This window comes from Lupinus angustifolius, unplaced genomic scaffold, assembly GCF_001865875.1.
Source record: "Lupinus angustifolius cultivar Tanjil unplaced genomic scaffold, LupAngTanjil_v1.0 Scaffold_1_770, whole genome shotgun sequence".
Lineage (NCBI taxonomy): Eukaryota > Viridiplantae > Streptophyta > Magnoliopsida > Fabales > Fabaceae > Lupinus > Lupinus angustifolius.
In genome coordinates, this window is record NW_017716090.1 from 24,873 (window position 1) to 43,873 (window position 19,001).

Genomic DNA, 19,001 nt, shown 5'->3' on the forward strand with positions numbered 1-19,001 from the left:
ACATATTATATATTTGTTAGAATTTTTAAAGTTGGCATTCTCTTGTAGTAATTTCTTGGAAAACAACCATTGCTCATTAATTTATACATTAAATTTGGGTACTTTCAACTTTGGAAATATAAAAAATAAAGTAATATGTTGAAAATTTTGCTTCCCTTAGTTTTCTCAAAAATATGTCTAGCTTTGGTGTATATTATTTTTGTTAGAATATAGAGGAGAGATCCACTTACTTAAAAGTAAGTTAAAAACTTATTTTGTTAGAATATAGAAAGAGATTCACTACTCTTTTGTTAAAAAACTTACTCAAATTTTAGTCATTTATTCTATAAAAGTCTGATAGTTTAGATCTATTGATTAATTCAAATTACATAAACTATTAGATTTTTATAAAATAAATAACTAGGATGTGAAATAAGTTTTTTTTAAATTACTCATGGAGTAAGTGAATTATCTCCCTAGAATATACGGATAAACATCAAACCAAAATAAGGAAGCAACCACATTAATATCAAATTTTAACTTAATTTGGTGTGTATTTAAGTTGTGCAAGTAACTTTTTCTAATCACCATGGAAAATTACACACTGACCACCATCGCCATTACTCCATGCATCAACCATCCCCTCCCTATAAATATGGGATCTATAATAGTTTTAGAAATATAATACATGAGTTAAACTAGAGCTACTCCTATTCAAACCTTCCTTCTCTCCTTTCACTAAAGGGTATATTTCAGAGAGAGGGTGTGTGTGTGACAGAGATTCCAAAATCATGCATCAGAGTCATCTAGTTTTTATCTTTGGGATTCTAGGTACTCAAACTGAAAATCCATCTGAATTCTCTTCTTTTCTCCGTATATATTATATATGATTAAAGATCATGAACTAACATAATTTTCTTCCTTATGTTATGGTAAATCTTGCAGGTAATATTGCCTCTTTCGTGTGCTTTCTAGCACCACTGTAAGTATCTATCTATATATATAATATATGTGTGCTCTTTCTTCCAATATATCCACTTTTTTCATTTTTATTTATAAGACTTAAAACCAAAAAATAATAAACACATGCATGTTTGCAATGCAGACCAACGTTCTATAGAGTTTGTAAGAAGAAATCAACCGAAGGCTTCCAAGCGATTCCATATGTGGCTGCACTCTTCAGTGCAATGCTTTGGATTTTTTATGCCTATGTGAAAACTGGAGCAATTCTTCTTATCACCATAAATGCATTCGGTTGTGTGATAGAGACAATTTACCTTGCCATCTTTATCACATACTGCCCCAAGAAAGCTAGGGTGGGTATATTTATTTTGTAATGTACTCTTCGTGCAAGATTAATACAATATTTTAACTTCACTCGCTTAAGGTCCATTTGCAAGTTGAATTTTGAAGGAGAAATAATGAAAATGAAAGGTTTTAAAGCAATGAATCACACTTATAAAATTGCTCTGAAGCCTCTCATCATTTTCTTTTATTCAGATCCAAAACTCAACTCATAAATGGACTCTTAGTAACTTCTCATGATTTATATGTTAATATATTTGAGTGTTATTGAACTTGTAGATGTCAACATTGGGGATGATTCTGTTTTTGAACTTTGGGGGATGTTGTGCAATTGTCCTCCTAACTCACCTCCTAGCAAAAGGAGAAGGCCGTGTTAAGCTTCTTGGATGGATTTGCGTTGTATTCTCTACTAGTGTTTTTGCAGCACCTTTGAGCATTATTGTGAGTATATTCTTCAATTTTCTTAACTATGCTTTATTCATGTTGCATTGTGTTCTTAAGATAGCATTTGTTAGTCATATCTAGGCGAAAGAAAACATAGGACTTTTATTTTGTGTTTTGATGCGTTGTATTCTATAAACGATATAATAGAAGGGTACAAAAGAAAATTTAAATTTTTTTTCCTTTTCCATCATGTTTTGTATCCACACCAAATTTTACCTAAATTTCATTGTGGACATGCAACCATAATTAATATCCAATTTAATTTTTCCTTTTCTAAGTAAAAATGTATTAAAAGTATGAAGGATACTACTAACCCATATGCAAGTATGCAACCTTACTTGATACGCAAAGTATGAAGGACAAATATGTTTTTAATACTCCAAGTTCGCAACTCAAATTTGGACAAATTTCTTTTTTCTGTAAGAAGAATGAGAAAATTAAAACGGAAAAGAAATTGTTGAGTGGTAAATTTTGATAACTTTCTTTTTTAAATAGAGAAAAAATATGAATATGATTTTTATACACTATTATTATATCATTCATATTTAATCGTTATTAACTGTTTAGAAGGTGATTAATAATATAATAATTGTATATAAATTTTCATCCTACCTATGCATTGATATTTGATTATTTCACATATACTAATGATGAATGGATGGTAAATTTTTGCTTGATTTTCAGAGGGTTGTTATTCGCACCAAAAGTGTAGAGTTCCTTCCTTTTCCTCTTTCACTCCTCCTCACAGTAAGCGCAGTTATGTGGCTACTATACGGCGTTTCCCTGAAAGATATATACGTTACGGTAAGTTCTCCTATTAACAACGATATAACTGGTGGCCTTTTTTAATATTTATTTCTTTATTAATTTTATTTGTATATTCGACCATTCCGAGACCTAGTGGTATTTTATACTATTAAATTAATGTTTTATTAATATTTTTTTTTGTATTTAGGGATAATGATACTCTCTTATGTTGTTTTTTTTGGACAGCTCCCCAACATTGTGGGGTTAACATTTGGAACCATTCAGATGATACTCTATGCAGTGTACAGAAAAAACAAACCCGTAAAGGACCAGAAGCTCCCAGAACAACAAGGGGATATCAATACTAAAAACGAAAGTTCAACAACTGTGAATGAAGAGAAACAAGAAGAAGTGAACCCTCACAAAAAAGATATCGAAATTGGGGAGAAAAAAGAAGAGAAGGAAGAAGAGCAACCTAACAAAAATCAGGACCAAACAGAATTCAACAAGAACAACATAGGAGAGAAGGTTAATTGTGAAGTTTGATGAAAGACCAATTGTGATGGCGTTGAGCCTCATTAATTTAAGTTTATAATTGTAAAAGGGGCAAAGAGGGATATAGCTATATCTATGTCACACAGTTATTTAACTTGTATCAATTGGTTCACTTTCTTATTATGTACTTTATTTTTGTGATCACTTCAAGCTAATAAATCATGTATCCCATGAATGGATGTAGGGAAGTTCCAATAACTTGTACTATACCTTAATTAAAGTAATATATTTTTGTGGTGCATAATGGTGTTTTAATTGGAGTTGTGATCATGGTTATATTATGCTTACAACAAAAAAATTGAGAACAATTGGTGGATGTAACTATAATTATGGTTATGATGATACTGCAGGAACTTCTAAAATTATATTATTTTAATTCGGCTGCAAACTAAAATTTAAAAATTGTGCCCACTATATTTTAGTATCATTTTATACTGTTTTGGTTTGTATATATGAGAAGTTACACTATTTTCTATCTTCAAAATAAAACAAGATGAACATATTTTAAATAAATTAATTTTTTGAGGAACTAGGTGTAATAAAAAAAATAGAAAATATTGTGTACAAAATTGTTACATTATTGAAACAAATCCATAACATAATTGTTGCATATTTTATGGACAATATAAAAAAAACAATTTTTAATAAATTAATCATATTTAATATATGTGAATGCTTGAATAGTTGTGGTTGTGGCTATAGAAGAATCAAAAGATCTTGAGCAATTCAAGATTGATGAATTGCAGAACTCCTTGGAAGAACACGAGCAGAGAATCAAGGAGAGGAGTCAAGATAGAGGTGAACATCAACCTTAAGCTCTGCAAGCATACTCCTTCAAAAGACACTCTAGCCAAGGAAATTTCAGCAAGAAAGACAAGGGTGGAATGAAAGCTGATAAAGGAAGAAGCAGTGATAAATCAAGACAGGATTTAAGCTCCAACTTCTCTCAAGAACAAGCAAACATAAAGCATAAGAAGAAGTTTGATAAAAGCAAGATCCAATGCTACAATTGCAAGAATCTTGGGCACTTTGCCTCTGAATGCAGATTCAAGCATGAGAATGGTGGGACAGCAAAAGCAAGATTGGCTCATGAAGATGAGTCAGATGAAGAACAAGTTCTCCTCATAGTCACAACTGAAAAGGATCAAGTCAATGGTGACTGTTGGTACCTAGATATGGGCTACTCAAATCATATGACATGCCACAAAGAATGGTTTTCAATCTTGATGAAACAGCTAAGAGCAGAGTCAAGTTTGCATATCATAGTTTTATTGAGTCTGAAGGGATTGGAGACATTTCAATTCAATGGAAGGATGGAAGATACTCAAGCATTCATAATGTGCTCTATGTGCCCAAGATGAAGAGTAATCTCTTGAGCATAGGGCAATTGCTTGAAAGAGGATACACTATGTCAATGATGAACAAAACTCTTAAGGTTTTTGATGCTGGAAAGAACTTAATCCTAAAGGTCCCTCTATAAAGTAACATGACATTTAAAATTGGGATTCAAGTGGGAAATCATAGTTGTCTTATGTCTAAAGTCTCACAAAACAGTTGGATATGGCATAAGAGGTATGCACACCTGCATTTTAAGAGCCTTAAATCATTGAGCAAAGCTGAGATTGTGAATGGCTTACCATCAATTAATATCCCTGGTGGGTTGTGTGAAGAATGCTTAGCAAGCAAGCAAACCAGAACATCCTTTACCACTCACATTCCATCCAAGACCAAAAGAACACTTGAATTGGTCTACTCATATGTTTGTGGTCCATTTGAAGAAAACTCATTGGGAGACAACAGATTTTTTGTGAGCTCCATTGATGATTTCACAAGAAAAGTCTGGGTGTATCTGATTAAAAGGAAGAATGATGTGTTCACCACCTTCACCAACTTCAAAACTCAGGTTGAAAGGCAGAGTGGACAGAAATTACAGACTCTAAGAACTGATGGGGGTGGGGAATACAACTCAAACGAATGGACAAAATTTTGCATCAAGGAAGGAATGATTCATGAAGTGATAGCTCCATACACTCCACAACATAATGGCACTGCAGAGAGATTAAATAGGACACTCCTCAACATGGCAAGAAGCATGATCAAAACAAAGAATCTACCTAAGAAATTCTGGAGTGAGGCTATCTCAACTGCAACCTACATACTAAACAGATCTCCTACTAAAAGGCTGAAGGAAATCACACCTGAAGAAGCTTGGTCGGGTTTAAAGCCAAATGTAAGTCACCTAAGGATCTTTGGCTCAATTTGCTACAAAAATGTTTCTGATCAACTAAGGAAGAAGCTTGATGACATAAGTGTAAAGATGATCCTACTTGGCTTTCACTCAACAGGGGCATATAAGGTTTATGATCCTTCAACTCAAAAGATAATGCTAAGCAAAGATGTAAGGTTTGATGAGTCACAAGCTTGGGATTGGAATCAAAATTTTGAAACAGAAAGGCAAACACTACTACATCTTGAGGAAGACAACTCACCAGAACAGCTACCCTGTGTGGAACAACAAATCACAGAACAACCTATTAATAGAAGAACCAGTTCAAGAAGACCTTCTAGAACAAGACAAGCTCCACAGAGACTGAGTGACAATGAAGTCTTCCCATATTCAAGCATTACTACAGAAGGAGATCTAGTTCATATTGCCCTGCTAGAAGAAATGGAACCAGTAAGGTTTGATGAGGCAATAAAGGAACCTCATTGGAATGAAGCCATGAAAGAGGAACTCAAGTCAATTGAAAGAAATCAGACTTGGGAACTCATTAAGCTATCATCAAACAAGATAGCAATATCTGTTAAGTGGGTCTACAAAGTAAAAGTAAATCCAAAAGGTGAGGTGACTAAGCACAAAGCTAGATTGGTGGCAAAAGGGTTCTTGCAGAAACAAGGACTGGATTATGAGGAAGTATTTGCTCTTATGGCAAGGATAGAAACCATAAGACTAGTTGTGTCATTGGAAAGCTATCACAATTGGCCAATTCACCAAATGGATGTTAAATCTGCCTTTCTAAATGGACCCTTAGTAGAAGACGTTTATGTCACTCAACCACCAGGTTTCATAGTGGTAGGAAAGGAAGATCAAGTCTAAAAACTACACAAGGCTCTCTATGAAACAGACACCAAGGACCTTAAATAAGAGAATCAATGGGTTCCTTGCATAGCTTGGTTTTGTCAAATGCACTGTTGAGTATGGAATCTATGTAAGAGGTTCAAACTTAGACAACTTGCTAATAGTTTGCTTGTATGTGGATGATTTTTTGGTAACAGGTAAAGAGATCAAAGAAATCTATGCATTCAAGGATGGTATGAAAGCTGAATTTGACATGAGTGATCTTGGCAAACTATCCTACTTTCTTGGTCTGCAATTCACAGAAACAGAGAATTGTTTCTTCATGCACCAAAGCAAATATGCTCTTGATGTGTTGGAACGATTTCAGATGCACAATTGCAACTCATCCTCTACACCAGTTGAAACTGGAATCTCTAGTACCTCAACTGATGAAGATCAAGAAGTAGATAACACTCTCTTCAGACAAATGATAAGGTGTTTGAGATATGTATGCAATACAAGGCCTGACATTGCTTATGGTGTTGGAGTGGTGAGCAGATTTATGCAAACACCAAAGAGATCTCATCTACTTGCTGCCAAACGACTACTCAGATACATAAAAGGAACAATTGGGTATGGTTTGTTGCTTCCCAATAAAATTTGCAGCAATTCAAACAAACACAACATGGTTGGGTATAGTGATGCAGACTGGTGTGGGGATAAGGATGATAGAAAGAGTACATCAGGCTATGTGTTCATGCTTGGTGATGCTTCAATATCGTGGTGTTCCAAGAAGCAAACTGTGGTGGCTCTATCCTCGTGTGAAGCAGAATACATCTCTGCATGTATGGCTGCCAGCCAATCAGTTTGGTTGGAAACTTTACTCAAGGAGCTGAATCTAAGGAAGGAAGGAGAGAGCGTGTTGCTAATGGTTGACAATAAATCAGCCATAAATCTTGCCAAGAATGTAGTTGCACACGGTAGGAGCAAGCACATTGAGACACGTTTTCATTACCTAAGAGATCAAGTAAATGGAGAGAGGCTCAAGTTGAAATTCTGCAATTCTGAAAATCAGGTTGCAGATATATTCACCAAACCATTGAAGAAATGGAGGTTTGAAGAATTTAGACACAAACTATGAGCTGTATGTTTGGATGAAAAGAATAAGAATTGAATTAAGGGGTAGTGTTAGTTTGTGATTTAGTTAGGAACTTCCAAGTATAGTAAGTTCAGGTAGTTGGAGTTAGTTGGTAGTTGTTGAAATGTTAATATAAATAGCATTTGTAATTCACTTGATTACTAGATGAAGTACATATACATTTCACTCAATTTCTTCTGCTTTTCCTCTTCTAAATTCTTCTTCTTCCTCTCTTTTCTTTATGCACACAATACGACTCATCTTCTTCTCATGTTGTTCTTCATTAGTTGCATAAGGTTTAGGATTTATGCTTAAGGATTCAACAATTCTCCTAATTTATTTATCTTTTTATTAAAAGGTTTATTGCTAATAAAAAATAAGAAGCCGACCAATGATTTATAACATGAGTGTACGATTCAGATATTGAACTCGAGATAAATATTTCTCTTAAAAACTTATTTGATTCATGTGTGAATCTTAAGTGAATGTTCTCAAAACTTTCAAACGAGCATGAGTGCACGCATGTAATATTCCAACATGATATTAAAAAGAATCAATAGTTGAGATGTGATAATCTTAGTTTAACAGACACGATATTATTGGAGCCTAAACACTTTTGCATGGTTGAAAACCTGAAAAAGAAATAGCATATCTTACCACCACCTGGATCCTCTGCAATAGGAGTCATATTCCTCGAGGAAAGTGCTATACAAAATAAAACAAAAAACATAATAAAAAACAATTATATTATTTTTATTTATACTTGCAATAACATTTTTATCCTAAAACTAAGTGTAAAAATATCACTTCTCTCTCTAGTAATGGAGAGGATCCCTACTCGTGCAATAGAGAGCCATGCATTAGAATGTAAGCCTATTATGGCTAGATGATTTATAAAAAAATATTTAAAATCTACATCGTTAATATTATTTTGGAGGACATGTGTTAACCATCCCATTCATTATTGGACCCTTAGTACTAGAGAATATGAACTTGGATCACATGTCCCAAAAACTATCCCGATTCTATGTCCATACCAATTAAAAATTGACATATTAATAAACAGAATTTTTAAAAAAATAAAATGTTACATTTTTATATTAATTGCTTAAAACTGATTGAATTAGGTCATTGGAGACAAAGTATAAGACGAATGATCTGCCTCCTGAAAATATTTGGATTCATCTCACCAATACTTTGTCTATATTTGTTGAGGACTCACATAAGCTCGGCTCTGTGAGAATGAAGCTAAGTCTGTTGTCACAAACTCTATGCTAAATTTGTATGAATAAATGTCTTGCATCTCTTAATTTCAAGTATGCTAAGAAAAAAATTGCAAACATGTTTAACAAAAATGAAGCAAACCCACATCATATTACTTGGACTGCTCAGTCACATGACTAAATAAAATTGTAATTTTCAAGACCTCAAACTTAAGGATGATGATTGGGTTACATTATAAAGAATTCATAAACTAAAAATAAGTGGTGTTGATCCAAATTAGATTTTGGTATGGTTCTAAAAAATTATAGGATCTTCTTACTACACTTTTATTCAATAGTGTACTAATTCCTATACTTATATTTATTTATTTTATATGATATAATTGAGTTGGTACTGGTATACTTATTATTAATATATTTGATTATCAGAAGAAAAATAATAATATTGGTAAAGTGGGTAAACATCCTGGTCCCTCCATAAAAAAATGTATTATTGGTTAATGAGTTGTAGCAAAATTTACCAAGTATAAGTAAATCATGTGACAGTAAACAGTAAGATTTGACAATAGTATGTATACCATCAATAATGATGAATCACTTTGTTCATTGGGAAAAGACAACATGATTTATATAAGAATAATTTGGAAGACCTTTCATATCAACATATAGCTAACCTGGTATCCATAGATAATCAAAAGTAGATTTGGCATAAGAGACTTGATGTTGCTATCAAAGTTGAGAAACATAATCTCATTACTGCACATTCAATTTAGACCCGAATTTTGATATATTTTAAAGGGTTAGTTTAAGAGTTGGATTTTAGAGGAAAATGGAAGGCTCGAAAGTTATAGAATATACTTGTGAGATAACTTTTAAGTCTTTCATATCCCTTCGTTCTTCTCTAAAATTTAACTCTCAAACAAACTTAATGAAAAACAAACTTGATCTAATCAACTATAGTAGTAACATAAGAGAACTTGAACTATTATAGATTGATCTTTTTGGTCGAATAAAGACAACTTCTATAAAAAGAAAAATATAATTTTATCATTGTTGATGGTTTATACAAGATGGTCATGGTCATGTTTATAGTTTATAACTGTAAAATATTCAAAGTATTTACCATATTCTAGCAGTGATTAGGTGGAAAATTTGAGAATAATAACTTTCAACAGTTCCATGAAAAAAGGAACCAATCATGTATTCTCAATACCAAAGACACCACAACAGAGTGAATACAACATGTTATATTCACAATAAAATCTACATCAGATCCATGCTAAACAAGAATCCATATTCATGACTAGTTGTAAAAAAAAACCCTTTGACCGATATAAACTTGGGACTTCAATAAAAATCCAAAGTCTCAAAACTCTGTTTTTTTTTTTGCCTTCTGTTCTCCCGCCTTTTAACGATATTTTGTGGCTGCGATGCTCAAATAATGCAAAACGTGGGAAAACACAGACATAATTTTATAGCAGTGTCGGTAATTAAAGAGTAGTGCAAATTCATTTGCCGAGGGGCACTTTTGCATAATACCAATATTGGTTAAGTTTATTGTTAATTCTTTTTCACTAGAATATTATTAACAACTTATATTCATCATTATCATAATATATTTAATGCTATAAAGCAAATAATATCCAACCGAGTAATTAATACATCCTGATTTCCTATAGTTTTAAATAATATGAAGAAACTTAAAAAATAAAAATACTAAATTAACAATTAATGAAGCAGTCCTTAATTATTTAAAATTTCATGGTGATATAAGATTACTGCTGTAAGTCTGTAACATATCTATATATGGTTAATGTGTGTGAGGTGAGGTAGAGAAGCCACAAAGTGGACCCCCACTCTCGTCCTTCGCAAGGAGATAAATGTAATTAAAATGTTTTTTGGTTTTTTGGTTTTTTGCATCAAGTCATAGCCCTCCGTGAATCAGAAACAGAACTGAGTTGTAAGGCTTAAAACCACATGGTGGTGGCCCCTTGGAATTTTGTGTAAACAACATTGTCCCCAAAGGGAATTAACTAGCGTCCATGTCGACCACATTTTAACTAAACAATGTTATAGAGATCAATGGGAGTAACAAAAATGAAAACAAATGTTATTTACGTACAAAAACGATTCCATTATCTTTACGCGTTGTTTGTCTCGAGAATGAAAGGTGGAGAAAGTGTGTCCAAGAGCATTCCTTTTAATCATTATTTTTTGTCCAATTCTTATGGAAAAATTAACATCTTTTAATTTGATATATAAGGACCACTCAATTTAAATTAACGTGTTATCATTAATACAATATTTTTAAGTAGGTTGATAGTTAAAGAAAATGAATGAAATTGAGAGTTTAAGTCTCAACTACAATAAAAACTAACATACTAACATTTTTTGATAAAAAAAATTAATACAATATTTTTATAAACATGATGGAGATTAAATCTCTAATATCATGCCTACGAGGCTACTACACTCAAGCATTTATTAATATTATAGTTAAAGTTGTTGATATTTATTATTATTACATTTTAAATGATACAAATGAGTAGCGTTTTGGAGGGACAGCTGGAAAGTTTTCTAAAACTAATTGATGGTTCGATATTCATTCATGTTAGCAACTTGATTGAACTTACGTGCTTTTGGCGCATATAAATAGGCTTCTACTCTCTTCATATAGGGTCGTGGAATTCAGAGAGATATAAGAAATAACCTGAACTCAGGGTTTTCACTTGGAGAGTTTGTACTATAAATCAAGAGAGAAGTACTACTCCAAGCTTTTAATTTAATTTCAAGAAAAATGACCACTCATCATGAGTCATTGGCTTTTGTTTTCGGCCTCTTAGGTATTCATACTAGCAAGCTTCTTGTTTTTTGTTATTTTATTAGCCTAGTTTTATGTATCTCTCTAGAACCTCTCCGGTACTAAACAAATAAATTTTAATATTTTGTTTATAGTATTAAGTATCATTGTATCTTGCTTTTTCTTTGATTTTCTATGACACTTCCCTCTTCAATACTCAAGATGATTCTGCAGTCTTTTCCACGTACATATATTAATAATAATCATCATCATTAGTATCATCATACCTCCTTTTGTCATCTAGTTATTAGGTACGCTAATTTCAGCAGTCTTTTAGTTAGGTAGCAACTCAAACACATAAAATTAACGTCAAGTTTTTCACTATTTAGAAGAGTATGCTATTCTTTAATTTCAATTATTTATTACTATAGCTGCAGAGGGAAGTTTCAGGGTTCATATAAACTGGAACAGTACCATGTATATGTAGCACTCAGGTTGCATGTCACGCGTTTTTCTACTTTCAAAGATTATATTACAGTACTTGAAGCAATTACCTTATTTATACATCATTGAACTAATGACTGTTTCACAAACATAGAGTTAGAACATACATAATTGTGATGTAGATTCATGTCATAACGTTTTGGGATTATCAATGTCTAAGTTTACAATCATTCTGTACCAAAAACTTGAAATCTGTCAGTAGACATAAAAGTAGTGATTTTATTTATTCAAAAGTGCTGATGAATATTTCTTGTCTCTTTGCTATGTTATTTTAGGCAACATCATCTCCTTTATGGTGTTTCTTTCTCCAATGTAAGTGATCTTTTTGATTTAGCATATACTCCTTGTACTGTGATTAATGAATTGCTACATATGATAATCCGCTGAATATTTATGTGCAGACCAACTTTTTACCAAATCTACAAGAAAAAAAATGCAGAAGGGTATCAATCAATTCCATATGTTGTTTCACTATTTAGTTCAATGCTTTGGATCTATTACGCACTTATCAAAGGAGAATCTAGCCTCCTTCTCATCACCATTAACTCCTTTGGATGTGTGATAGAAACAATTTACCTTGCCATGTTCCTATTTTATGCCACAAAGAAAACCATGGTATATATATATTCATTTCTTAACACTCATTGTAAACTTTCTTCCCAATTATTTTCTGCTAAACTTGTATATAACTCTAGTTTCTGTAATGTCTCAGATTTCAACCATCAAGCTTCTTCTCTTGTTGAATGTGTTTGGCTATGGAGCTGTTCTTCTTTCAACACTATACCTTGCCAAGGGATCTAAACGTCTTTCTATTATAGGATGGATTAGCTTGGCTTTCAATATAAGCGTATTTGCTGCTCCTCTAGGCATTATGGTGAGAATTGAATAACACTTTAGTATAAAATAACTAACCATTCTTTTTAGAGCAGTGTTATATGTACAACCACAATTTTGAACTGTGTAATCTATAACATAAAGTCTGTGAAGTCAAAAACTATCTCAAAGTTGTTGATGTGGTTGTACAAGAAATTTTTGTGTTCTTTTTATGCGGTTATTTTTACATGCTGCATGCTGAGGATAAATAATAACCTAATTGTTAAAATTGATACATGCAGAGACGCGTGATAAAGACGAGGAGTGTGGAATACATGCCATTTACTTTGTCCTTCTTTTTGACCTTAAATGCTGTTATGTGGTTCTTCTATGGTCTTCTCCTCAAGGATTATTACATTGCTGTAAGTTCAATGCTAACACTTTCAAACTGAAAATAAACACTATACTCACATATTCAAGTCTTTTTTTTAGGTCGGCATCATATTCACGTTATTGAACTTTGCCATTTAAACTTTAAACTTTTATCTAATTCTAATCAATGTCTCTTCTTTTGCACTTTTCTTCTTTATTTTATGTGTACATCACTCAACTTTTCATAATGCGCTATAAGGGATAATGTCAAATAAAATATAACAAAAAACTAATGTGTATGCGCTCATTAAAGTTGAGTTCCCATGATAAAAGAAAATCTGAGTGCATGCAACATGGCCCCCAGATAATAAGTACTATATTATTATTTATTTAGAATAAGCATCAATTATATACATTTGTAAAACAATTTAATTTGATTAACTTTTTAACTAAAAATCTTCAACTATATATATAATGATATGCATGATTTAATATTTCTATTTGGATGGTGCAGTTCCCAAACACAGTAGGATTTTTGTTCGGAATAATCCAGATGGTGCTATATTTAGTATATAGAAACGCAAAGAAAGTGGCACTATGGGAGCCAGTGAAGGGGCAAGAGCTAAATGGCCATGTTATTGATGTTGATAAAAAGAGCACAATGGTAACACTAGATCCGAATCATGTACCTCAAGGTGGTGAAGTGATAATGACAACAATTGAGGATCCAAATGGAAAAGAAGAGACACAAAAGGATAATCACAAGAACATTGATTCAGTTGCCAAAATATGATTAAAGAGGCAATCAATAAATTAAAAGAAAAATGAGGTCCATGAAAAAATGAAGTTGAAAGTGAAATTGCTTTACTTTGCCATGTTGGGTCCACTCTCATTTCACTTTTGATATCATAGAAAAGCAGGAACAGTACATAGTATGGTGTTAAAGGGTTTTTGGTTTGGTTAATGTATTTTTCTGTACGAGTAGCTATAGCTATCAGGAAGTGCTCAATTATTAGTGTCTCTCTATTTGGTTTGGCCTGGGACTTGCATCATTCTCAGATTGTAGTAACGTAGTGTGGTCTCTTCTTTCAGTGAATCTGACCCCTTGGTCAAACCAATCATTTCACTCTTTTTCTTGTATGCGCAATCTATGTTCATGAGATGGGAATAAATTATTTACTGATTTTGTAGTCTGAAACTAATGAGCTAGCCTACATTTATAATTCATTGTGCATTATTCATTAAAGAATAAAACATTTAAATTCATTCCTTTATATTAAATTTTATACCGTTATGGTTTAGAATCATCATAATAAAGAAGGAATTTTAATCAGGCTACAATACAAAATAATAATGCATTGAAGTAAGAAAATGTTAAGTTTATAATTATTAAAATAATTATATTTGTTTAACATTTCAGAGAGATAAAAAATACATTATGCAAAAAAAAAATTATCTAATTTTCTTTAATAAAATTTTACTTATACAAAATAATAAACATTCTATTTTGTTACTCTAACTTTTTAAACTTTAATCCACATTTGTCCTTGATGGTAACCTTGTTATTAACGATGACATTTCATTCCAATTACTCAAGTTTTGATTTCAATAGTGATGAGAGCTGATGAAGATGGTTGGTTGTTCCTGTGTTCATTCTAACCTTTCAAACTTTCCATTTTTACATCATTTTCATAGGAAAAAGAATGATTTTAGTGTTTAAAGAGATTTTGGTTCAAGTTTTAATTGATGAATTTTATAGGAGAGTGGTTTCTCCTTTTACGCTTTCCCCACTTTTACATCATTTTGAAAAGAAGTGTTTGGGTTTTGAGTTCAAGTTTGGCCGATTCAGATTCAATTGGAGAGTGATTAGAGCTTAAGGAAGATTAGTTGTTGGCAAAAGGTAATAGAGTTGATGAGAAGAAGAAGATTGTCCTTGTTGAAAGGGAAACATATTTCTCAAAGAATTGTTTTTATAAAATATGTGTTGATTAGTCTCCAAATTTACTACGTATTGATTTTTAGGTTATCGAAAAAAGTTCTTAATCTTCTTATTTCTATTTAGCTCAAGTTTAACGTCATCTGATTCAAATGTGATGATGTATGTATCAACAACATGGACCTAATAGATGCTCTCCTCACCGGGAGAAAATTTACTTAGGTCAAGGGAGATAGTAGAACAATGAGTCACTTGGACAAATTCATGATCTCAAAAGATTGGTTTGGTAATTTGATGCATTTGGTTTGAAGAGACAAATCTCTGGTCATTGTGTGATGTAAAATGGCACTTGCGGAAGCGGTAAGTGGATAAAGAAAATAGAGAAGAGTAGAAGAATAACACCAATAATTTTAACGTGGACTCAAGGAATAATTCCTAGACCTTGGAATAGTCATCATTTAATTATTCAATGGTTCATCTACCAAGATTCATTGGTCTTGCTTCCACATCAATTAGGAAGGATTCCCAACAGTAATGTTGTCCTTTCCGAGAAACAACAAAATTGGGGATCGAAACCTTTTAGAGTAATCAATGCATGTTTTGTAGACAAGACGTTTACACCTTTTGTTGAACAAAAAGTGGACCGAAATTTTAGCATCCAGTTGGAGCATATATGTGATAGAGGAAAAACTCAAACAACTGAAAGAAATCTTGAAGAACTAAAATGAATATCATTTTGGAGCTATCGACAAAAGGAACAATAATGCCTCTTTAGAAATTCACAAGCTTGACATGAAAAATGAATCCACCCAACAAGGAAGAATTCAAACATAAGATCAGCCTATTGGGACGACCTATGGTAAGCTAGGTCAGCGAATCATAACCCCTTATTTTGAAAAATCCAAATCTAGATAGCTAAGGGGAGGTGAGAACAACTCCAAATATTTCCATGGTCTCATAAACGCAAGAAGAAGACGAAACTTCATTCAAGGTCTGAGGATTAACGACCAATGGGCGGAGGATGTGCAAGGATTGAAACAAGGAGTTCGATGTCACTTCGAGAATCTATTCAAAAAAGGAATCAGAGCATATGAGCTCTTCAAGGTATCATGTTCGACTCATTGTCTAACCTCGACAATGACTCACTTACAACCGATTTTAATGCAAACGAGCTAAAATTAGCTATTTGGGATTGTGATGGAGGCAGGATCGTCGACTAGACAATTTCAAATTCATTGTCTTTTTGGCACTTAATTAAAGATGACATCACTGCCATGATTCATGACTTCCATGACAATAGTAAAATCGTCAAATGTGTTAACTCTTCATCTAGAAGAAGGATTTTCCACAGACTATATGGGACTATAAGCCGATTTCCTTGATTAGATGACTATACAAAATCCTTGCAAAATTTCTTGCAAATAGATTAAGAAATGTGCTTGGGGATGTAATCAACAACACCCAATCAATTTTTTCTTAAAAGTAGACATACTTTTATGGTATGATAACTCAATAAAATAATTCACAACACGAAGAGAACGAGAAGACAATGAGTTATGTTCAAGATTGATTTCAAAAAGTCACGTGACCCAGTCTCTTATAACTTCCTTAATCATATGATGTCCCATTTGGGTTTTTGTAAAAAAATGATGAGACTGTATAATGGAATGTATGACCATTGTCACGACCTCGATCATTGTACGCGACAACCCAACAAAAGAGATCCACCTCTAGCGTGGATACGAAAAGGGAATTCCTTATCCTCATTCATCTTCTTAATTCTTGCTGAAGGCTTAAATGGTCTCATCAGACAGGCTATGAATTAGAGCTTCTTCACTCCACATAAGGTGGGAACAAACAAGGTTGGTGTTTCCTTGCTACAATGTTCTCATGATGATATTTTGATTGGGGAATGTTCTGGAAAAAAAATTGTAGCAATGAAAATTATTTTGAAGTTGTTTCAAATATCCTTAGGCTCAAAGTCAACTTTTACAAAAGTAAATTGATAAGCCTGAACGTTCAAGTGGACCACATCAAATATGTAGTCGAATCATTCAAATTGTAAGATTAGCAACCAATCATTTTTTTACTTGGGTATTTCGAGTCAACTAAAGACGGTGTGAAGTTTGAAATCTTCTTATTGAAAGGCTGAAATCAAGACCATTATAATGAAAATCAAGAGACGTCTCCTTTGGAGTGATTAATATTGTTTTATCCATCTTGCATGTATAATTTCTCTCATTTTATAAAGCTCATTATGCTATTGTCTACTCTATCCTAAAAATTCAAAGGAATTTCCTTTTAGGGGGGCCTGAGTACACCTTTTCAATCTAACTCTTATATGGAAATGAAATGGAGACTGCTTCATGAGGACGATAATATTTCATGTAGAGTGTTGAGATCTAAGTATGAGCATATTACTTTTGATTCGTTGGGGGAAGAGCCAACGATGTCTTCATAAAAAGAAATTATTGGTTCAGGAATCTAAGTAATCTAAAAATTAAGGGTAATGACAAATCTCATTGTTTTTTGTACGATGTTGTGCAGAAAGTATGAGATAGGGCTAATGCCAAATTTTGAAAATACAATTGGCTACGTCCCAAAAACCTAATGTCCAAGTTTACTAGGTTTTTCAATCTCAACTCAGCCAAAGAAGCTTCTATCAAAGGCTTTGGAACTTGGTCTGAGAGGAAATAAGATTGGAACTTGACTTGGAGAAGGCAACCATTCAGTTGGAAATAAGAGTCAATTAACAATCTCATGCTGGAACTCCATAAATGTTAAATCCAGAACAACACATAAGATTTGTGGTTGTGGATCCATGACATTTCTAATCAATATTATGTTAAATCAACATATAATTTTCTTGTTATTCAAGTCATAATGAGGAGCACAACTACAAGGATCTCAATCTTTTCTTGAAATCCAAAGCATCATCACTGGTTTTGAATGGAGAATTTTTTTGGACAAACTTCCTACTAGGAAGAAATGCTTAAAAGGGGTTCATATAAACTCAGGGAGAATTATCCATGTGCAGCCTTTGCAACAACCACCTAGAATATTCACAACATTCTCATTCTCTACTTGCAGGTTCACCTACTCTATTTGACAATCACTACATAATTGGCTGGATTTTAGCATTGTATTACTAGTTGAACCAATAAGTCATTTTATGATACATATGGATATGCGGATCCACAAAAACGTCAGAAGTTATAAGGTATCATTTGGTTAGCAACAACATGGTCCATCTAGTTAGCTCGAAACAATGTCATTTTTAAATCAAAGAAGCTATCTCCGCTAGAAATTATCGAATCAGTAAATGTTAAATCTTGGCTATGGATCAATGATGAGGTTGACTAATCCGCAATTCCTTAATTAGGTTGGGTTACCAACACCCGTGATTATATCACCCGATTGTCTTAATCCCCACCTTGTAATTTCACCTTGACTCTCTTGTACTTATTTTGTATCTTTAGTACATTTTAATAATATTTTTAGTTTTTTCGATAAAAAAATGTCACCAAATATATAAAAGAAAAAAAGATTTGGTGTAAAAAATTTAGAGTGATCCAGTCTTTCTTTTCAGGTGAAATGCAGGTGGAGAGTGTTAAAAATGATAGGAAGTATGGGTTAAAATTTTGAGAGTGAGATATGGAGGTTTTAATGCTGTAAAATTAAATAGTCTATTACTGAGAAATTTAGAAGACGCTAGGTGTGGGAAGGAGTGGTTAATGATAAAGTTAAAGTGATCAAGGAGGTGTTAATACCTTATGGTAGGGTAAGTTTACATGAGATATGCGCAGATAGATAAAAAACATTATAAGTAAAAAATGTCATGAAATTAGTGTTTTTAAGGTTTTGGTTCAATAAATGATATCTCATTTATAACTTTTCATTATTTTCATACTATGATAATAATAGAACTTCTTAATGATTGAAGGCTCTCATTCACGGTCTAAAATTTAGCTTAGGAGGAACCATAGGCTCTCATTCACACTCTAAAATTTAGTTTAAGAGGAACCATAAAAATTATTTTACTGTCAGAGCTTACATCTTTTTGTCATATAAATTTTATCTCTAAGAATTTTTTTATGGGCAAAAGATTATATTAAGAGAGCACAACC

The 19,001-nt window shown here is 32.6% G+C and overlaps 2 protein-coding genes across 2 annotated transcripts; both read left to right on the top strand.

Annotated features, from left to right (window-relative positions):
• The first annotated feature begins 651 nt into the window (after nucleotides 1-651).
• LOC109337031 (bidirectional sugar transporter SWEET12-like) lies at nucleotides 652-3,271 on the top strand. The gene is made up of 6 exons (XM_019573892.1): nucleotides 652-810; nucleotides 925-961; nucleotides 1,085-1,295; nucleotides 1,564-1,725; nucleotides 2,413-2,532; nucleotides 2,722-3,271. Exons 1-6 carry the CDS (start codon nucleotides 771-773, stop codon nucleotides 3,019-3,021), a joined length of 870 nt encoding a protein of 289 aa, XP_019429437.1. The 5' UTR covers nucleotides 652-770; the 3' UTR covers nucleotides 3,022-3,271.
• Nucleotides 3,272-11,116: 7,845 nt separating this feature from the next.
• On the top strand, nucleotides 11,117-14,136 carry LOC109337032 (bidirectional sugar transporter NEC1-like). Its single transcript, XM_019573893.1, has 6 exons — nucleotides 11,117-11,292; nucleotides 12,029-12,065; nucleotides 12,155-12,368; nucleotides 12,466-12,627; nucleotides 12,869-12,988; nucleotides 13,453-14,136. The coding sequence occupies exons 1-6, from the start codon at nucleotides 11,247-11,249 to the stop codon at nucleotides 13,729-13,731; spliced, it is 858 nt and encodes a 285-aa protein (XP_019429438.1). The 5' UTR covers nucleotides 11,117-11,246; the 3' UTR covers nucleotides 13,732-14,136.
• Nucleotides 14,137-19,001: the final 4,865 nt, after the last annotated feature.